The sequence below is a fragment of the Salmo trutta genome, chromosome 28, assembly GCF_901001165.1.
Source record: "Salmo trutta chromosome 28, fSalTru1.1, whole genome shotgun sequence".
Classification (NCBI taxonomy): Eukaryota; Metazoa; Chordata; class Actinopteri; order Salmoniformes; family Salmonidae; genus Salmo; species Salmo trutta.
The window spans coordinates 8,836,166-8,859,427 of record NC_042984.1 but is presented as its reverse complement, the minus strand read 5'-3'; the positions used below and the strand labels follow the sequence as shown (position 1 = coordinate 8,859,427).

General features: G+C 41.7%; 1 protein-coding gene across 2 annotated transcripts; it reads left to right on the top strand.

The window, feature by feature from the left end:
- The first annotated feature begins 718 nt into the window (after positions 1-718).
- LOC115165378 (tumor necrosis factor receptor superfamily member 14) lies at positions 719-16,772 on the top strand. 2 transcript variants are annotated; one of them, XM_029718460.1, is made up of 6 exons: positions 719-827; positions 10,108-10,194; positions 10,381-10,506; positions 14,501-14,659; positions 14,789-14,873; positions 16,227-16,772. In XM_029718460.1, the coding sequence occupies exons 1-6, from the start codon at positions 797-799 to the stop codon at positions 16,381-16,383; spliced, it is 645 nt and encodes a 214-aa protein (XP_029574320.1). In that variant the 5' UTR covers positions 719-796; the 3' UTR covers positions 16,384-16,772. The 2 variants fall into 2 exon arrangements, with proteins under 2 accessions (XP_029574320.1, XP_029574319.1); XM_029718459.1 differs by lacking the exon at positions 719-827 and adding an exon at positions 876-1,559.
- The last annotated feature ends 6,490 nt before the right edge of the window (positions 16,773-23,262 follow it).

Here is a 23,262-nt window from a genome sequence, read left to right as displayed (position 1 = left end):
GCACAACCAAAGGCTCTTTTAAGAGCCATTCACATTACAATAAGAGTATTCTTCCATTTACTTAGCTATGTCAACTGCAGTTATTCAATTCACAGTTTGTTTCCCTTTGATTTCTAGCTAGATAGCTAGCTGCACATCCATAGGCATACAGGTATTGTTATCCTTCACTGCACAATAAGCAAGAACATAGCTAGCTACGTTATTTCATCTATCTGCATTGCATGGCAAATATCAGCAAGGCAAGCTTACAAAATTGTACATTCAATTTGCAGTAAATGCTTTAGCCAGCTAGATTTTTTACATCCACTGTTTCACAAGACGACTGCCTGGTTTGCTGGATGTTTCAGGAGTCACTAAAACATTAAACAACCAGAATTACAATGTAATACTCATGTCACAACACCCATCAAGCTAGCCAGCTATCTTGCTAAATCCCGATTTTGTAAATTAACTTTATGATAAAAAAATATGTATAACCATTTGTCTCTACATAAACTAACATATTCCTGTCAACTGTACATTTTTTGCATGAGTAGTTATGACATTATAATCACTTTTGCTTCCATCCTAGTATTTTTGTCAGCCATCTTTGCTGAAGAACGTCTCCAGCCTTAGGTGGCATAGTATCATTTCGTCATGGGAACCACTCGATATGATTGGTCATCGCCCAGCGATCGCCTGAGCATTTGCATTAAGTTTGGAAAAGTTTCGCACCGCCCAAAGGTCCCCCGCTTCCCTTCCATCGAAATGAATGTCAAGCGGTGTTTCACCGCGCAGCATCCTGCGCTAGTGTATCATGCATGTCAGTTGCCGGAGCTCGTTCAGAGGTGACCTTTAAAACTATGTTTTAAATGTTTTTATTAATTTAGGAGCTGCAAATGCAATGCTCACTTATTATTGATTAGTTACCATTTTGCTTATTATGGCGGGCAAGCGAGTTCTGGTTGTCGGACATGCTGGAAATGTGATCTCGCGTTATTGTGTCATTCTCAATACAGTACCAAGATATGAAACGTCTGATTCATATCGCTTGATTTCTGATGATAGTTGACGATTATGTCGACTGATTGCGATGGTATGGGGTGAATTTACGAACGTGCAGAGCGCACCCTCGTAAACGTTTTGTCTCTCGGGTGTGACTCGTGACTGGTCTGAAGAATGTGGGCGGAAGGAGATTGAAATAGTAGCCATGCGTTTGCCTGAGCAGTGAACACCTTGTTTTATGGATTTGACAAGACACTAGTCTAAACGTGGACGGCAAATATTCTGTCGTTATATAAATGTGTATATATATAAAAAAGTTCAAACATAAGGAAACAATCTATGCGCTCATTAAACATATTTGCTATTAGGCATACACGAAAGGCACATACTAATTAATACACGTATCTATCTAACGTTAGCTTGTTATCAGTACGTGATAGTTTCAGACTTTTGTTAATTATTTATAAAGTGTCTAACGGCACGCTATTGCAAGAGAGCGACGACTAGTCCGATTACGGGAACAATGTCAATATCACGTGTATGGCTTTTGTACTGCGCTGTACTGCTCCAACTCGGTAAGTGAAAGTAATAGCATCTAGACTGGATACGTCTTGCTAGGCTGTATCTGAAAACTTCAATCACATCACATGATTTCGTCAGTCGTTATACAACTATGAGTAACCAATAATTTCACCTTAGAGTTGGCTATTCTCGTCCACCTACCGGATGACCGGCTGAGGTTACTACAGGTTAGCTGTCATGCAGAGCTACACCCTATGATGCATGGTAAAAAAAAAAATACGTCCGAAGATGTCACACAGTTTCCTCAAACGCCAAGCAGTGCACCCGTTACAAAGTGAAACCACTGAAAAGAGCTCGCTGTAGATCTTAAATGTATTCAAAGTCATATTTTTTTTTAAAACCACTTTACACATTGCCGTTTTCCCATCAAGATAAATGTTCTGTAGCCTATTATGTATTTAATTTGTTCTAATATATGTTTGCCATGTGTTTATATATTCTAAGTGTTTCCCCCTGCTATTTTGTATACAATGTTAGATTATGCTAATTCTGCTGTTGCTATTCTGTCTGTTGTGGGTATGGGCTCAGGGAAGGAGGGGGCAGAGAATGACAACATTTGACAGGGTGACAATGAAGAGGTAGAGAGCAGGGTGAAAGATTCAGATTAAGAGCGAAAGACCTGAGGCTACAGAGACCAAATGACAGGCCAGGTCACCACTTACACACCTACAATTTAGGAAAGATCTACTGTAGGCCTGTATTCACAAAGTGTCTCAGAGTAGCTTTGCTGGATTTAGGATTACTGATCAGGTACCCCTTGTCCCATGTAATCAGCAGATGCAGCTGCTATTTCAGCACTGAGGACCAGTCCCCTGATTGAGTTATTATTATAGGAAAAGGGCCATTTGGTAAATAATTGCAGAGATTATTTATCTTTATATTAAATTGCTGTGTCCATTAAATGTTATTATTGGGAACAGCATGGAACGATATAAGGAACTATACAGTGCCTTCGGAAAGTATTCAGACCCCTTGACATTTCCCGCATTTTGTTACATTACTGCCTTATTCTAAAATGGATTAAATAAAACAATTACCTCAGCAATCTACACACAATAACCTGTTTTCATTTTTGTCATGATGGCTTTTAGACATTTTTGCAAATGTATTAAAAACAGAAATACCTTATTTACATAAGTATTCAGACCCTTTGCTATGAGACTTGGAATTGAGCTCCGGTGCATCCTGTTTCCATTGATCATCCTTGAGATGTTTCTACAACTTCATTGGAGTCCACCTGGGGTAAATTAAATTGATTGGACATGATTTGGAAAGGCACACACCTGTCTATATAAGGTCTCACAGTTGACCGGGCATGTCATAGAAAAACCAAGCCATGAGGTCGAAGGAATTGTCAGTAGAGCTCCGAGACAGGATTTTGTCGATGCACAGACCTAAGGAAGGGTACCAAAACATTTGTGCAACATTGAAGTTCCCTAAGAAGACAGTGTCCTCCATCATTCTTAAATGGAAGCAGTTTGGAACCACCAAAACTCTTCCTAGAGCTGGCCGCCCGGCCAAACGGAGCAATCGGGGGAGAAGGGCCTTGGTCAGGAAGGTGACCAAGAACCTGATGGTCACTCTGAAAGAGCTCTAGAGTTCCTCTGTGGAGATGGGAGAACCTTCCAGAAGGACAACCATCTCTGCAGCACTCTACCAATCAGGCTTTTATTGTAGACAGAAGCCACTCCTCAGTCAAAGGCAAAGGACAGCCTGCTTGGAGTTTGCCAAAAGGCACCTAAAGACTCTCAGACCATGAGAAACAAGATTCTCTGGTCTGATGAAACCAAGATTGAACTCTTTGGCCTGAATGCCAAGCGTTACGTCTGGAGGAAACCTGGCACCACCCCTATGGTAAAGCATGGTGGTGGCAGCAACATGCTGTGGGGATGTTTTTCAGCGGCAGGGACTGGGAGACTTGTCAGGATCGACGGTTGACTTTCCAACAGGACAACAACCCTAAGCACACAGCCAAGACAGCGCAGGAGTGGCTTTGGGACAAGTCTCTGAATGTCCTTGAGTGGCTCAGCCAGAGCCTGGACTTGAACCTGATCGAACAATTAAAATCAAACTATTTGTCACATGCGCTGAATACAACAAGTGTAGACCTTACCGTGAAATGCTTACTCACAAGCCCTTAACCAACAGTGCAGTTCAAGAAGAGTTAAGAAAATATTTACCAAATAAACAAAAGTTAAAAAGTAACAAAATAACAATAACGAGGCTATATACAGAGGGTACCAGTACTGAGTCAGTGTGCTGGGGAACAGGTTAGTTGAGGTAATTTGTACATGTAGGTAGCAGCAGTGTACAAAACAAATGGAGGGGGTGTCAATGTAAATAGTCCGGTGGCCATTGGATGAATTGTTCAGCAGTCTTATGGCTTGGGGGTAGAAGCTGTTAAGGAGCCTTTTGGTCCTAGACTTGGCGCTCCAGTACCGCTTGCCGTGCGGAAGCAGAGAAAACAGTCTATGACTTGGGTGACTGGAGTCTCTGACAATTTTATGGGCTTTCCTCTGACACCGCCTATTATATAGGTCCTGGATGGCAGGAAGTTTGGCCCCAGTGATGTGCTGGGCCGTACGCACTACCCTCTGTAGCGCCTTACGGTCGGATGCTGAGCAGTTGCCATACCAGGCGGTGATGCAACCGGTCAGGATGCTGTCAATGGTGCAGCTGTAGAACTTTTTGAGGATCTGGGGACCCATGCCAAATACTTTGTCTCCTGAGGGGGAAAAGGTTTTGATGTGCTCTCTTTACGACTGTCTTGGTGTGTTTGGACCATGCTAGTTCGTTGGGGATGTGGACACCAAGGAACTTGAAACTCTCCATCCGCTCCACTGCAGCCCCGTCAATGTTAGTTGGGGCCTGTTCGACCAGCCTTTTCCTGTAGTCCACGATCAGCTCCTTTTGTCTTGCTCACATTGAGGGAAAGGTTGTTTTCCTGGCATCGCGTCTAGGGTATCCTGGAGGATGCTGTTGACGTGAGCCATGATCAGCCTTTCAAAGCACTTCATGGCTACCGACGTGAGTGCTACGTGGCGACAATCATTTAGCTAGGTTACCTTCGCTTCCTTGGGCACAGGGACTATGGTGGTGTGCTTGAAACATGTAGGTATTACAGACTCGGTCAGGGAGAGGTTGAAAATATCAGTGAAGACACTTGCCAATTGATCCGCGCATGCTTTGAGTACACATCCTGGTAATCCGTCTGGTGGCGCGGCTTTGTGAATGTTGACCTGTTTAAAGGTCTTACTCACATCAGCTACCGAGAGCGTTATCACACAATCATCCAGAACAGCTGGTGCTCTCGTGTATGCTTCAGTGTTGCTTGCCTCGATGCGAGCATAAAAGGCATTTAGCTTGTCTGGTAGGCTCGCATCACTGGGCAGCTCACGTCTGGGTTTCCCTTTGTAGTCTGTAATAGTTTTCAAGCCCTGCCACATCCTTCAAGCGTCAGAACCGGTGTTGTAGGATTCAATCTTAATCCTGTATTGACGCTTTGCTTGTTTGATGGGTCGTCTGAGGGCATAGTGGGATTTCTTATACGCTTTCCGGGTTAGAGTCCCGCTCCTTGAAAGCGGCAGCTCTACCCTTTAGTTCAGTGTGAATGTTGCCTCTAATCCATGGCTTCTGGTTGGGGTATGTACTGTACGTACAGTCACTGTGGGGACCACGTCCTCAATGCACTTATTGATAAAGCCAGTGACTTATGTGGTGTACTCCTCAATGCCATCGGAGGAATCCCAGAACATATTTCAGTCTGTACTAGCAAAGCAGTCCTGTAGTGTAGCATCTGCTTCATCTGACCACTTTTTTTATAGACCGAGTCACTGGTGCTTCCTGCTTTCATTTTTGCTTGTAAGCAGGAATCAGGAGGATAGAATTATGGTCAGATTTGCCAAATGGAGGGCGAGGGAGAGCTTTGTATGTGTCTCTGTGTGTGGAGTAAAGGTGGTCTAAAATATTTTTTTCCTCTGGTTGCACATTTAACATGTTGATAGAAATTCGGTATAACTGATTTAAGTTTCCCTGCATTCAAGTCCCCGGCCACTAGTAGCACCGCCTCTGGATGATGTTTTCCTGTTTGCTTATTTCCTTATACATTGAGTGCGGTTTTAGTGCCAGCATCGGTTTGTGGTGGTATGTAGACAGCTACGAAAAATACAGAACTCTCTAGGTAGATAGAGTATCTCATGATAAGCTGTTGACCACACTACCTCAGGCAAGCAAAACCTCGATACTTCCTTAGATATAGTGCACCAGCTGTTTCTCACATAAACTCAGCAAAAAAGAAACGTCCTCTCACTGTCAACTGAGTTTATTTTCAGCAAACTTAACATGTGTAAATATTTGTATGACCATAACAAGATTCAACAACTGAGACATGAACTGAACAAGTTCCACAGACATGCTACCTGTACCAGACCTGCTGTTTTCAACTCTCTAGAGACAGCAGTAGCGGTAGAGATACTCTCAATGATTGGCTATGAAAAGCCAACTGACATTTACTCCTGACATGCTGACGTGTTGCACCCTCAACAACCACTGTGATTATTATTATATGACCCTGCTGGTCATCTATGAACATTTGAACACCTTGGCCATGTTCTGTTATAATCTCCACCCGGCACAGCCAGAAGAGGACTGGCCACCCCTCATGGCCTGGTTCCTCTCTAGGTTTCTTCCTAGGTTCTGGCCTTTCTAGAGAGCTTTTCCTAGCCACCAGGTTTATACACCTGCATTGCTTGCTGTTTGGGGTTTTAGGCTGGGTTGCTGTACAGCACTTTGCGATATCAGCTGATGTAAGAAGGGCTTTATAAATGCATTTGATTTGATGTGTCCCTGAACAAAGAGGGGGTGAACATCAAAAGTAACAGGATCTGGTGTGTCCACCAGCTGCATTAAGTACTGCAGTGCATCTCCTCCTCATGGACTGCACCAGATTTGCCAGTTCTTGCTGTGAGATGTTACCACACTCTTCCACCAAGCCATCTGCAAGTTCCCGGACATTTCTGTGAGGAATGGCCCTAGCCCTCACCCTCCGATCCAACAGGTCCCAGACGTGCTCAATGGGATTGAGATCTGGGCTGTTCGCTGGCCATGGCAGAACACTGACATTCCTGTCTTGCAGGAAATCACGCACAGAACGAGCAGTATGGCTGGTGGCATTGTCATACTGGAGGGTCATGTCAGGATGAGCCTGGAGGAAGGGTACCACATGAGGGAGGAGGATGTCTTCCCTGTAACGCACAGCGTTGAGATTGCCTGTAATGACAACAAGCTCAATCCGATGATGCTGTGACACACCGCCCCCAGACCATGACGGACCCTCCACCTCCAAATCGATCCCGCTCCTGAGTACAGGCCTCGGTGTAACGCTTATTCCTTCGACGATAAACGCGAATCCGACCATCACCCCTGGTGAGACAAAACCATGACTCATCAGTGAAGAGCACTTTTTGCCAGTCCTATCAGGTCCAGCGACAGTGGGTTTGTGCCCATAGGCGGCGTTGTTGTTGGTGATGTCTGGTGAGGACCTGCCTTACAACAGGCCTACAAGCCCTCAGTCCAGCCTCTCTCAGCCTATTGCGGACAGTCTGAGCAATGATGGAGGGATTGTGCGTTCCTGGTGTAACTCGGGCAGTTGTTGTTGCCCTCCTGTACCTGTCCCGCAGGTGTGATGTTCGGATGTACCGATGCTGTGCAGGTGTTACATGTGGTCTGTCACTGCGAGGACAATCAGCTGTCCGTCCTGTCTCCCTGTAGCACTGTCTTAGGCGTCTCACGTTACGGACATTGCAATTTATTGCCCTGGCCACATCTGCAGTCCTCATGCCTCCTTGCAGCATGCCTAAGGCATGTTCACGCAGATGAGCAGGGACCCTGGGCATCTTTCTTTTGGTGTTTTTCAGAGGCAGTAGAAAGGCCTCTTTAGTGTCCTAAGTTTTCATAACTGTGACCTTAATTGCCTACCGCCTGAAGAGCTGTTAGTGTCTTAACGACCGTTCCACAGGTGCATGTTCATTAATTGTTTATGGTTCATTGAACAAGCATGGGAAACAGTGTTTAAACCCTTTACAATGAAGATCTGTGAAGTTATTTGGATTTTACGAATTATCTTTTAAAGTCAGGGTCCTGAAAAAGGGACATTTCTTTTTTGCTGAGTTTATATACACAGGCCCCCGCCCCGTGTCTTACCAGAGGCTGCTGTTCTCTCCTCCTGCGTGTATAACCTGCCAGCTGTATGTTCTTAATGTCGTTGTTCAGCCACGACTCGGTAAAACATAAGATATTACTTTCTCGTTAAAGGAAAAAGTTTCTTCCAGTTCGTTGTGAGTAATCGTTGTTCTGATGTCCAGAAGTTTTTTTCGGTCATAAGAGTCGGTAGCAGCAACATTATGTACAAAATAAGTTACGAACAACGCGAAAACTAACAAAATAGCACAGTTGGTAAGGAGCATGTAAAACGTCAGCCACCCTCTTCGGCGACATCTTATCATCTTGGAGAGACCTGAAAATAGCTGTGCAGCAACATTCCCCATCCAACCTGACAGAGCTTGAGAGGATCTACAGATAAGAATGGGAGAAACTCTCCAAATACAGGTGTGCCACGCTTGTAACGTCATACCCAAGAAGATTCAAGGCTGTAATCGCTGCCAAAGGTGATTCAACAAAGTACTGAGTAAAGGGTCTAAATACTTATGTAAATGTGATATTTCAGTTTTATATATTTAATACATTTTAAAATATTAACGTTTTTGTGTGTCATTATGGGGTATTGTGTGTAGTTTGAGGGAACATGTTTTATAATCCATTTTCGAATAAGGCTGTAAACTAACAAAATGTGGAAAAAGTCAAGGGGTCTGAAAACTTTCCGAATTCACTATATATAGTAAATACCCAAACAATTTATACTTCTCTGTCCAAATGCTTGAAGGGTACTGCATTAACAATGAAGGATACCTGGAGAAAATCTCCCTACAATTAAAATGGATGGCCCCCCCCCTTCAGTAAAATATATTTTTACCTGACCCTCCCTGAGCACTTGAAAAAAGTGACCATCCCTTATACCCAAAATAATAATAACATAAAGTGGATGGCAGAGGACATGCCTACTGTTTACCTTCACTCCTAGGACAGACCAGAGCCTTAGATATGCAGTTTTAGAAACTGTCCTTCGTGCAAAGCTGTCATCAAGGCAAAAGGTGGCTATTTTGAAGAATCTCAAATATAAAATATATTTTGATTTATTTAACATTTCTTTGGTTACTACATCATTCTATATGTGTTATTTCATAGTTTTGATGTCTTCACTATTATTCTACAATGTATAAAATAGTAAAAATAAATTAAAACCCTTGAATGAGTAGGTGTTCCAAAAGTTTTGACCGGTAGTGTAGCTCACCACATGATCTACAAACCAAAGACAAAGACTGACGAATTTCGTGTTTCTAAAAGTGAATTCAAAGGCACTGTAGAATGACTGTACAGCCTACGAAGGCATTTTTCGTTTCATTATTTCTTTCTAAGTAATTTGTTATGTATTTTCATTTTATAGGCATGTTGTTGAAGTGCGGTTGTTGTGTGGCACAAAATGCTTCACAATTGATTTCTTAAATATCATTGAAATAATAATAGTATAGGCTACCTGGCTGATTTAGAGTTACTATGTTGTTTTAATCAGCCAGGTCACACGTGATTACAAGTCAGTATTCGACATCCAGCCATGTCTGAGGACGTCGGCATAGAACGTGGAAACTGGCCACTAGGGGCAACAGTGAGTGCTGTTACCTTCAATTGGGTTTTGGTTTTGCTAGGGTGTTGTGGTTTGATTCCGAAGGTTCGAATCCAGTGATTTAAAGTTGTTTTTCGCAAATGCAGATGCTTAGTCTCGCGTCAGAATTAGACATTCATCCATGTTTGTTGCCTGTTCGAAACCTTCGATAGAAAGTTGAAACTGATTTACCGCATCAACCTTATCATCACACCAACGAGATCTAGGATCCAAATTCACCGCATGTCTGCCATGATGTTCATAGAACAGCACACAAAGCACAAAAAGGTTTACATCAGCAAGAGCAGGGCAGGCCAGGGAACTCCTATCCATTGCAATGTGTAATGCAGTGTAGCCTAGTTTTATATACACCATCCCAGCAGTGCAAAAACTCGGGAAGGAAGTACATTTTCTTGGAAATATCACTTTGCCCTGTGCTTCACCGAGCAAGCTCTTTCTATAGCCTAGGTATATAGCCTATAGTATAGGCTATAGAACATGTGATTGAGACCACACTAGGCACACTTGATATTGCCCAGCAGAGAATCAGGGATGAGGGGCATCATGAGGCACACATGAGAGACTATAATAATCAACTAATTCTCAAACCCTGAGCAATATGACATTTCATCGATTTACAAATTACATGACCCTCCCCTATTCAATTTTTTTATAAATTCTAAATATATGGAAGTAATGGTAGATAATTGCTTAAAAAAAGCTAAGATATGATTTTTCTTTAATTTCTCTATTTTCTAACCCAGACATGATCATACCTGCATCTGGAAACAAGTGTGGCCCTGCAGAGTACAAATCTAACACTGGTCAGTGCTGTCCAATGTGTGGAAAAGGTAAGGGCATCAAGGACTTGTTTACACTACTGTACATAATATACATTTATTTTAGTTAATTTGTATGCAAATTAAACTTCACACAATTATATTACATTGTTAAGGAATTAAACATAGTTTGATATCAATAGACTACATTGTAAATGCATGTAGAATGTAATGGCATGTTTTGTTTTATTTTATTAGGTTTTGTTGTCCGCAAGGACTGTACATTGGAGTCCAGCACGTCCTGCATACCCTGTACAGGACAGACCTACATGAATGCAGCTAACGGCTTGGCCAAGTGCTTTCCCTGCAGTTTTTGTGATCCAGGTATTATGAGGGACACTAACATTTTGGGGGCCCATAATATTTCAGGTATTTTGGGGGCCCTAAGTGAGATTTGGTTGCCATGAAATTCTATTCATTTTGCTATTGGACAAAAATTGCAGTTTAAAGCTAATTTCCTACAATTCTACACATTTTGCCATGGCCTGTGTCATGTTAATGATATCATTATGATATGAAGAAAATGTATTTTGGAAGAACAGAATATTAGCTGGCCTATTGTACAGTGCATTTGGAAAGTTTTCAGACCCCTTGACTTTTTCCACATTTTGTTACGGTACAGCCTTATTCTAAAATGGATTCAATCGTTTTTTTCCCCTCATTAATCTACACACAATACCCCATTATGACAAAGAAAAAACAGGTTTTTAGAAATTGTTGCAAAAAAACATTTACTTACAGTGGGGGAAAAAAGTATTTGATCCTCTGCTGATTTTGTACGTTTGCTCACTTACAAAGAAATGATCAGTCTATAATTTTAATGGTAGGTTTATTTAAACAGTGAGAGACAGAATAACAACAAAAAAATCCAGAAAAACACATGTCAAATATGTTATAAATTGATTTGCATTTTAATGAGGGAAATAAGTATTTGACCCCTCTGCAAAACATGACTTAGTACTTGGTTGCAAAACCCTTGTTGGCAATCACAGAGGTCAGACGTTTCTTGTAGTTGGCCACCAGGTTTGCACACATCTCAGGGGGGATTTTGTCCCACTCCTCTTTGCAGATCTTCTCCAAGTTATTAAGGTTTCGAGGCTGATGTTTGGCAACTCGAACCTTCAGCTCCCTCCCCAGATTTTCTATGGGATTAAGGTCTGGAGACTGGCTAGGCCACTCCAGGACCTTAATGTGCTTCTTCTTGAGCCACTTCTTTGTTGCCTTGGCCGTGTGTTTTGGGTCATTGTCATGCTGGAATACCCATCCACGACCCATTTTCAATGCCCTGGCTGAGGGAAGGAGGTTCTCACCCAAGATTTGACGGTACATGGCCCCGTCTATCGTCCCTTTGATGCGGTGAAGTTGTCCTGTCCCCTTAGCAGAAAAACACCCCCAAAGCATAATGTTTCCACCTCCATGTTTGACGGTGGAGATGGTGTTCTTGGGGTCATAGGCAGCATTCCTCCTCCTCCAAACACGGCGAGTTGAGTTGATGCCAAAGAGCTCCATTTTGGTCACACCTGACCACAACACTTTCACCAGTTGTCCTCTGAATGATTCAGATGTTTATTGGCAAACTTCAGACAGGCATATATATGTATTCTTGAGCAGGGGGACCTTGCGAGCGCTGCAGGATTTCAGTCCTTCAGGGCGTAGTGTGTTACCAATTGTTTTCTTGGTGACTATGGTCCCAGCTGCCTTGAGATCATTGACAAGATCCTCCCGTGTAGTTCTGGGCTGATTCCTCACCGTTCTCATGATCATTGCAACCCCACGAGGTGAGATCTTGCATGGAGCCCCAGGCCAAGGGATATTGACAGTTCTTTTGTGTTTCTTCCATTTGCGAATAATCGCACCAAATGTTGTCACCTCTCACCAAGCTGCTTGGCGATGGTCTTGTAGCCCATTCCAGCCTTGTGTAGGTCTACAACCTTGTCCCTGACATCCTTGGAGAGCTCTTTGGTCTTGGCCATGGTGGAGAGTTTGGAATCTTATTGATTCATTGCTTCTGTGGACAGGTGTCTTTTATACAGGTAACAAACTGCGGTTAGGAGCACTCCCTTTAAGAGTGTGTTCCTAATCTCAGCTCGTTACCTGTATAAAAGACACCTGGGAGACAGAAATCTTTCTGATTGAGAGGGGGTCAAATACTTATTTCCCTCATTAAAATGCAAATCAATTTATAAAATTTTTGACATGCGTTTTTCTGGATAATTTTGTTGTTATTCTGTCTCTCACTGTTTAAATAAACCTACCATTAAAATTATAGACTGATCCTTTCTTTATCAGTGGGCAAACGTACAAAATCAGCAGGGGATCAAATACTTTTTTCCCTCACTGTATATGAACACTTATTTCACTCCACACATCAACCACAGTTTGAGGAGCATGCAGTCTCTCGCTGTGCAACAGGTGATATTCCGCCCAAACTCTGTATTCCAGGGGCTCTCCAACCCTGTTCCTGCTGCTACCCAGTGTTTAATTTGGGAAACCAAGTGACATCTTTTCAGGAACATCGATAGTAACATGTTTTTGCAAAAAAACATATTTCACTAAAACTGTTGACAGCCCCTCTTCACGCTGGAGAAAGAAATGAAGGATAGGAGATGGAAACGCACAAGATATTCAGTAGCTAAAGCTAATGTATCAGCCTATTAATTATACTGAACAAAAATATCAAATGCAACATGCAACAATTTAAATGATTATAGGGGGACAATATATATATTTTTAAAACCTTTATTTAACTAGTCAAGTCAGTTTAGAACAAATTCTTATTTTACAATGACGGCCTAACCAGACCAGAGGTGACGCCTCTAGCACTGAGATGCAGTACCTTAGACCGCTGCGCCATTCGGGAGCCCAATGGAGCCTTGAGTACCAGGTCATTAGGACCTGATGGTCGTTAACAAATTGGATACTACCAAAGCATGTCCAGAGTGCATAAAAGGAGATTACCATGACTCAACGATCATGTGGAATTTGACTGCAGTCATGACTCATGTCTGCCGGTGTGGCGGTAATACGGTCACCACAACAGCCCTAACTGCACTCGGTTACACTACACAGTACTGCAGTCGGTTACACTACACAGTACTGCAGTCGGTTACACTACACAGTACTGCAGTCGGTTACACTACACAGTACTGCAGTCAGCTATATTTTGTAAAGTTTTTTGGTGGGTTGGGGGCCCCCTAGCGGCTTAGGGCCCTAAGTGACCGCTTATGTCACTTATGCCTCGAGCCGGCCCTGTGTCCAAGCCTCTTTCTGATGATTCTTTAGACAAAAAAATGTAATGTCACCAGTGAACTTGCATGTAATTTTCTCTTCCATGCTAAACAACCAGAATGTATCACAGAAATGTTGCAAAACATGGTAGGCAAATTCAAAACCATGACCAAACCACATCTCAGGATGTCATTAACCACATTTCCATCCACAGAATAAATAAAAAAAAATCACAAGCTGTGATGGAAACAGGAAGTTTCGGTACAATTTTATAAATACTGACAGAATTTGTTTGTTCGACATGGTGTGATCTTTTTGTGTCTGTAAAATTAATTGTTTTTATAATCATATTGAAGTAAACTTGGAGTCACGTGATGACATGGTGTGTGGTCCTCCCACTACGACTTGAGAAAGCATGCAGTTTATACAGATGAAATAAGTTCTGATGAACTTCACAGGGTGGTGAAAGTGCATAGTGAACGTTGATGCTCCTTTCCAATAAATATCCAGGGTCTGATTCTGGTGATATGATGATCAATGCTTGACTGCTGTTTGGCAAATACAAAAATTCTCGCTCTTATCCATAATAATCTCATTATGTAGACTAGCCTACCTGCACAGCCTTCCTGCACTGTATCTACGAGCTGTAGCTAGAGCGCAAGTGTGAAGACCAGAGAAGGCACATTTGCTATTTAACGCAACAGTTTTTGTGACGAAAATATTGGTAGAGTTGAAAATGCGATGGAAACCCATTCAACTTTATATTTTTATTCAGTACATAAAAACAAAAAACAAAAAACATTTTGTGTGCACTACGGCATCAAGCACTGATATTTATCTGAAACACCACTGGTGGGAAAATGCGCATATTTGCTTTATGCAGATTTTACAATATTCGCATGAAAATCTGTCTCCAATTCAATGGAAACCTAGCTAATGAGGCTTGTACACAATATCTACATGTTTCTTTGTTAATTCATTAGGATCTTCTTCAGGCTAGTTTCCCAAGGCTCCTTTCATGCACCACATAAGGCAAATCCGTGCAATAAAAAGAGTCCCTTGTAAACTTCCTTACTTTTATGTTTTCCAGGACAAGGTCTGTCCATTTTGATGACGTGTACTTCTACAAGTAACTCCATTTGTCATGTTCAAAATGGATATTATTGTACCAGCTCCTCAGCTGGCAACGAGTGCACCTTTGCACTAAGACATACACTTTGCTCACCTGGACAGAGAGTTAAAGTACCGGGTATGTGTGTGTGTGTGTATATATAGTATGAAGTAAAGTTAATAAAATACCCTTATTTTTCATAACTGTTATTGTCAATAGGAATTACTCACAGCATATTACATGTTAATCTATGTTATTCCTGTGCAGGAACAAAGACAACAGATACCATGTGTGAGGAGTGTCAGCATGGTTCTTACTCACAACATGGTGTGAACTGCACTGCTTGGACTGAGTAGGTTTTGGCTGGTTTCATTCCTATTTGTTAGAGACATTGACAATGGCTGGTTTCATCTGGATGACTACGCAAAAATATGGGGTTTTAAGCCTTGTTCACACTGCAGGCCTTAATGCTTAAATCAGTTTTGTTTTTCAAATCTGTTTTGGAATACTGACTGTCCAAACTAAGTTACAAGTGACCAAATCGGATGTGTGTGTGTGTTCAGACATGGCTAGCTAGTTGTCATCGTAATGACGGGTGTATGCACACCGCGCAGTGGTGCAGTCTGATTGGTGGTGCTCCTGCTTCCCATCACTCAGAAGTTATGTAACAACCTAAGGTGACAACAATGCGTCGTCATGGAAGTTTCCCAGTTGCTTTGAATGTTGAAAAGCATAGTGTAAAAACACTTTTAAAGCCTCAAAGGACAAGATGATCCAACTTTCAAAATTAGTCCTTTTTGGTTAGTCACAGCAGTCAACTAGCTAGGTAGCTGTTTAACTTTCTAGAACATTTGTTTGTAAACAATTAACTATTTAGCTACCACATATTCATGTCAAACTGTCAACAGAGTAGCGAAGCAACAAAATATGTCAAATAAGTCTAAAAACTACTTGAGGGCATTAACTCATATTTGACCATTCAGACATGTCGCATGGCCGGAAATCAGATTTGAATCTGACTTCAAACCACCTACAATCAAGCCGATTGTGGCTTGAAATATCCAATTCCATGTGCTTTCTGGTTGTTCAGACTGCATAATAACCAACAACAACAAAAAGATTCGGATATGCCAAAAATTGGATTTGAGTCATTTCAAACTGCCAATGTGAACAAGGCTTTATAATTAATAACAATAATTGATTGCTCCATTTACTTCAAGAATACATTAGATTGACTTGTCAATACTGATTCAGTTGGTAGAGCATGGCGCTTGCAACGCCAGGGTTGTGGGTTCGATTCCCATGGAGGAACAGTATGAAAAATGTATGAACTCACAACTGTAAGTCACTGGATAAGAGTATCTGATAAATGACGTAAATGTAATGTATTAGGGAAAACAGTGCATTCAACAATTGTTATGAGGATGATCAATAATACCATTGTTACTCCATCATTTAAATCACTGAGTTTTACATGCCCAAATTAAGGAATAGTGACACATTTTTATTTGAGAAACATTTGTAATGTATAGTATTGAAATGAAATACCTCTAGCCTTTACACTCACCGATATTATCGTTTGGCCTTCATAGATTTGTCTGTAATTTTTAGATATATATACACACATTTGAAACAATGTTTGATGATCGCTTATATGATAATGGTTCAACTGCCTTAAACAACTTTTATTTGTTCACTTTTTTAGTTGTGAATCCATTGGACAATACAAGATTGAAGATGGAAGTCAAACAAGAGATGTTGTCTGCAGAAAATCACTAAGGAATAGAGTCATTGTCTTAGTTCCATCTTCAGTTTTCCTTTTTGTAGTCATTATTTTGGTTTTGTCTGTAACTAAAGGTTAGTCTTTCATTCTTTATTACCATGTTCGGTTCCTTCTGCATTTCTGTGTACTACATAATTAAGTTAATGAGTGGGTTTTGCTTCGGTCCTAACAAATCGGATAACTTTTGATGTGTTTTCAGGTAAAGAAACTAAAGGTTAGTTTAACATGTTCTACCCTTCTCCCCACATTCTGTATATTACTGGACCTCTCACACTTTTCTAACGTAATTTATTACTTACAGATCTCTAGGCTATTAACTTTGCATTACTTTGTAAACCCAATTCCTTTTGCTATGTTTTCAGAAAATCAACCATCTCCTAAGGTAAATTTCTATATATTTGAGTTCCTTTCAAATGTAGGCTATTCTTTAATCTAAGATTTGACTTATGAACCACGTACAGCACTGTCGCAAATGTAGGTTTCTTTGGTGGAATATCATTTAATTGTAGTAGTACTGTAGTAGTTTTCCATATTATGCACATTGCAGTACCTATACTGAATAATGAATGACTGAAATCATTTGAATGTCATAGTAAAGGCATGATTAGTGATTGTACTTAATCAGAGCTGCCCAACCCTCTTCCTGGAGATCTACGGTCCTGTGGGTTTTCAGTACAACCCTATTCCTGGAGATCTACGGTCCTGTGGGTTTTCAGTCTAACCCTAATTTAACACAACTGATTCTACTAATTAGCTGCTCAACAAAACCTTAACTAGCTGAATCAGATATGCTAAATTAGGGTTGAACCGAAAACCTACAGGACAGTACAGTCGTGGCCAGAAGATTTGAGAATGACACAAATATTAATTTCCACAAAGTTTGCTGCTTCAGTGTCCTTAGATATTTTTGTCAGATGTTACTATGGAATACTGAAGTATAATTACAAGCATTTCATAAGTGTCAAAGGCTTTTATTGACAATTACATGAAGTTGATGCAAAGAGTCAATATTTGCAGTGTTGACCCTTCTTTTTCAAGACCTCTGCAATCCGCCCTGGCATGCTGTCAATTAACTTCTGGGCCACATCCTGACTGATGGCAGCCCATTCTTGCATATTCAATGCTTGGAGTTTGTCAGAATTTGTGGGTTTTTGTTTGTCCACCCGCCTCTTGAGGATTGACCACAAGTTCTAAATGGGATTAAGGTCTGGGGAGTTTCCTGGCCATGGACCCAAAACATCGATGTTTTGTTCCCCGAGCCACTTAGTTATCACTTTTGCCTTATGGCAAGGTGCTCCATCATGCTGGAAAAGGCATTGTTCGTCACAAAACTATTCCTGGATGGTTGGGAGAAGTTGCTCTTTGAGGATATGTTGATACCATTCTTTATTCATGGCTGTGTTCTTAGGCAAAATTGTGAGTGAGCCCACTCCCTTGGCTGAGAAGCAACCCCACACATGAATGGTCTCAGGATGCTTTACTGTTGGCATGACACAGGACTGATGGTAGCGCTCACCTGGTCTTCTCCGGACAAGGTTTTTTCCGGATGCCCCAAACAATCGGAAAGGGGATTCATCAGAGAAAATGACTTTACCCCAGTCCTCAGCAGTCCTGTACCTTTTGCAGAATATCAGTCTGTCCCTGATGTTTTTCCTGGAGAGGAGTGGCTTCTTTGCTGCCCTTCTTGACACCAGGCCATCCTCCAAAAGTCTTCGCCTCACTGTGCATGCAGATGCACTCACACCTGCCTGCTGCCATTCCTGAGCAAGCTCTGTACTGGTGGTGCCCTGATCCCGCACCTGAATCAACTTTAGGAGACGGTCCTGGCGCTTGCTGGACTTTCTTGGGCGCCCTGAAGCCTTCTTCACAACAATTGAACCGCTCTCCTTGAAGTTCTTGATGATGCGATAAATGGTTGATTTAGGTACAATCTTACTGGCAGTAATATCCTTGCCTGTGAAGCCCTTTTTGTGCAAAGCAATGATGACGGCACGTGTTTCCTTGCAGGTAACCATGGTTGACAGAGGAAGAACAATGATTCCAAGCACCACCCTCCTTTTGAAGCTTTCAGTCTGTTATTCAAACTCAATCAGCATGGCAGAGTGATCTCCAGCCTTGTCCTCGTCAACACTCACACCTGTGTTAACGAGAGAATCACTGACATGATGTCAGCTCGTCCTTTTGTGGCAGGGCTGAAATGCAGTGGAAATGTTTTTGGGGGATTCAGGTCATTTGCATGGCAAAGAGGGACTTTGCAATTAATTGCAATTCATCTGATCACTCTTCATAACATTCTGGAGTGTATGCAAATTGCTATCATACAAACTGAGGCAGCAGACTTTGTGACAATTTAATATTTGTGTCATTCTCAAAACTTTTGGCCACGACTGTAGATCTCCAGGAAGAGGGTTGGGGGGCCCTGTACTAAATCTTTAATTGGCATAGTGCAGCGATTCTCAACTGGTGGGTCGCGACCCAAATAGGTTTTGAATGTGTATAAGAAAATCAAGAAATTACATACATACATACATACATACATACATACATACATACATACATACATACATACATACATACATACATACATACATACATACATACATACATAGTGCATTTGGAAAGTATTCAGATCCCTTGACTTTTCCACATTTTTTTATGTTACAGCCTTATTCTAAAATTGAAGAGGATCACAAAGCGAAAACAGATTTTTAGATTTTTTTGCAAAACTGAAATATCTTATGTAAATAAGTATTCAGACCCTTTACTATGAGACTCGAAATTGAGCTCAGGTGGATCCTGTTTCCAATGATCATCCTTGAGATGTTTCAACAACTTGGAGTCCACCTGAGGTAAATTCAATTGATTGGACATGATTTAGAAAGGCACACACCTCCTTTTTTTTCTAAGGTCACACAGTTGACAGTGCATGTCAGAGCAAAAACCAAGACATGAGGTCAAAGGAATTGTCCGTAGAGCTCCGAGACAGGATTCTGTCGAGGCACAGATCTGGGATTAGGGTACCAAAAAATGTCTGCAGCATTGAAGATCCCCAAGTTCACAGTGGCCTCCTTCATTCTTAAATGGAAGAAGTTTGGAACCACCTGACACTTCTTAGAGCTGGCCGCCCGGCCAAACTGAGCAGTCAGAGGAAAGGGGCCTTGTTCAGGGAGGTTTATCACAGGTGGACTCATTCAAGTTGTAGAAACATCAAGGATGGTCAATGGAAACAGGATGCCCATTTGCTCAATTTCAAGTCTCATAGAAAATGGTCTGAATACTTACAAATGAAGTTGGAAGTTTACATACACTTAGGGTTGGAGTCATTAACTCATTTTTTCAACCACCCCAAAAATGTCTTGTTAACAAACTGTAGTTTTGGCAAGTCGGTTAGGACATCTACTTTGTGCATGACACAAGTCATTTTTCCAACAAATTATTTCACTTTATTTCACACAATTCCAGGGGGTCAGAAGTTTACATACTGTGGCAAAGAAGGGGGTCGAGTGATAAATGGCAGATATGTGAGGGCAGAACTAATAAACGGGCTCTGCCCGATCACTAAAATGGCCACCCCGATCAGAACTACAGATCACAAAATGGCCGACTGCCAAAACTTCAATTCCCAGAAGCAAGGGGAACCCTCAGAAGGTGGAGCCAACCCACAGATAAAAGGTAAAGAAAAACCAGGAAGAGAGAGAGAGAGAGAGAGAGAGAGAGGGCGGGAAGGATCTATGAACCATAGAGAAAGAGACAATCTACATTGGCTGGATTTACCGTGTACGAGCTGGACTGTTTTGGACTTACCTGTTGGCGTTTAGACCTGGACCTACCGAGAACCAGATTTGTGTACCGAACCCTGCTATCCTTGACCTTACCTGTGGCCTGGGTGGACCAGGACAGCGAAACAAACACACAGGTACTGTCATGTTCGAAAGAACTTTCATTCTGGGCTGACTTTGGCGACAGTTTCCCACTTAATTTGTGACAAATGCTCCTAACTTTGAAGAGGTTTGCCACAATACACTAAGTTGACTGTGCCTTTAAACAGCATGGAAAATTCCAGAAAATTATGTCATGGCTTTAGAAGCTTATGATAGGCTAATTTACATCATTTGAGTCAGTTGGAGGTGTACCTGTGGGTGTATTTCAAGGCATACCTTCAAACTCTGTGCTTCTTTGCTTGACATCATGGGAAAATCAAAAGAAATTAGCCAAGACCTCAGAAAAAAAATTGTATACTTCAGTGAGTCTGGTTCATCCTTGGGAGCAATTTCCAAACGCCTGAAGGTACCACGTTCATCTGTACAAACAATAGTACGCAAGTATTAACACCATGGTACCACGTAGCCGTCATACCACTCAGGAAGGAGAAGCGTTCTGTCTCCTAGAGATGAACGTACTTTAGTGTGAAAAGTGCAAATCAATCCCAGAACAACAGCAAAGGACCTTGTGAAGATGCTGGAGGAAACAGGTACAAAAGTATCTATATCCACAGTAAAACGAGTCCTATATCGACATAACCTGAAAGGCCGCTCATAAAGGAAGAAGCCACTGCTCCAAAACCGCGGTTTGCAGCTACACATGGGGACAAAGATTGTACTTTTTGGAGAAATGTCCTCTGGCCTGATGAAACAAAAATAGAACTGTTTGACCATAATGACCATCGTTATGCTTGGAGGAGAAAAGGGGAGGCTTGCAAGCCGAAGAACACCATTCCAACCGTGAAGCACGGAGGTGGCAGCATCATGTTGTGGGGGTGCTTTGCTGCAGGAGGGAAAATTGCACTTCACAAAATAGATGGCATCATGAGGAAAGAAAATGATGTGGATATATTGAAGCAACAGCTCAAGACATCAGTCAGGAAGTTAAAGCTTGGTCCCAAATGGGTCTTCCAAAGGGACAATGACCCAAAGTTGTGGCAAAATGGCTTAAGGACAACAAAGTCAAGGTATTGGAGTGGCCATCACAAAGCACTGACCTCAATCCTATAGAACATTTGTGTGCAGAACTGAAAAGGTGTGTGCGAGCAAGGAGGCCTACAAACCAGACTCCTTTACACCAGCTCTGTCAGGAGGAATGGGCCAAAATTCACCCAACTTATTGTGGGAAGCTTGTGGAAGGCTACCCAAAACGTTTGACCCAAGTTAAACAATTTAAAGGCAATGCTACCAAATATTAATTGAGTGTATGTAAACTTCTGACCCACTGGGAATGTGATGAAAGAAATAAAAGCTGAAATAAATCATTCTCTCTACTATTATTCTGACATTTCACATTCTTAAATGAAAGTGGTGATCCTAACTGACCTAAGACAGAGGAATTTTTACTAGGACTAAATGTCAGGAATTGTGAAAACAGAGTTTAAATGTATTTGGCTAAGGTGTATGTAAACTTCCGACTTCAACTGTATGTTTTGATGTGAGAGGATGCCAACTCCCAGTCCCGTCATCGCCACCTAAGTGTACATAAACGTCCGACTTCAACTTGCCCTGCAGACGAGAGACAGATGTGAAGAGAGAGCATGTTAAAGCCTTGTTTTTTGTTGTTGTTCTAATACTGTCAGTCATCGTAATCATCAAGAGATTAAATGCAAAACTGACCTTGGATCATTAACTCTGTGACTACTGCGTCTCTATCTGTATTTCAATGTAAAGCATCTCTTTAATAATACTTCCTGTTGACCTGACCAAGTGACCTCTCACCTCTGATCTATGTAGGCAGTTCAGATGTTTTTTTATTTCACCTTTATTTAACCAGGTAGGCCAGTTGAGAACAAGTTCTCACATGGAATAAACAAACGTACAGTCAATAACACAATAGAAAAAGTCAATATACAGTGTTTGCAAATGGCATGAGGTAAGGCAATAAGTAGGCCATAGTAGCGAAGTAATTACAATTTAGCAAATTAACACTGGAGTGATAGATGTGCAGATGATGATGATGTGTAGGTAGAATACAGGTGTGCAAAAGAGCAAAAAAACAATATGGGGATGAGGTAGGTAGTTGGATGGGCTTTTTACAGATGGGCTGTGTACAGCAGCAGCAATCGGTAAGCTGCACAGATAGCTGATGCTTAAAGTTAGTGAGGGAGATTTGTCTCCAACTTCAGTGATTTTTTTTTATTTTTTATTTAAAAAAAAAAAAAAATTATTTTAATTTTTTTTTGCAATTCGTTCCAGTCATTGGCAGCAGAGAACTGGAAGGAAAGGTGGCCAAAATATTTGTTGACTTTGGGCATGACCAGTGAGATACACCTGCTGGAGCGTCCTACGGGTGGGTGTTGTTATGGTGACCAGTGAGCTGAGATAAGGTGGAGCTTTACTTAGCAGAAACGTATAGATGACCTGGAGCCAGTGGGTCTGGCGACGAATATGTAGCGAGGGCCAGCCAACAAGAGCATACAGGTAGCAGTGGTGGGTGGTATATGGGGCTTTGGTGACAAAACGGATGACACTGTGATAGCAAACTGGATGCAGTCTGAGCAGAGTGTTGGAGGCTATTTTGTAAATAACAACGCCGAAGTCGAGGATCGGTAGGATAGTCAGTTTTACGAGGGTATGTTTGCAGCGTGAGTATGTTTGTTGCGAAATAGGAAGCCGATTCTAGATTTAATTTTGGATTGGAGATGTTTAATATGAGTCTGGAAGGTGAATTTACAGTCTAGCCAGACACCTAGGTTTTTGTTGTTGTCCACATATTTTAAGTCAGAACCGTCCAGAGTAGTGATGCTAGTCGGGCGGGCGGTTGCGGGCAGCGATCGGTTGAAGAGCATGCATTTCGTTTTACTAGCATTTCAGAGCAGTTGGAGGCCACGGAAGGAGTGTTGTATGGCATTGAAGCTCGTTTGGAGGTTTGTTAACCTCTTATGGCTAGGGGGCAGTATTTTCACGGCTGGATAAAAAACGTACCCGATTTAATCTGATTATTAGTCCTGCCCAGAAACTAGAATATGCATATA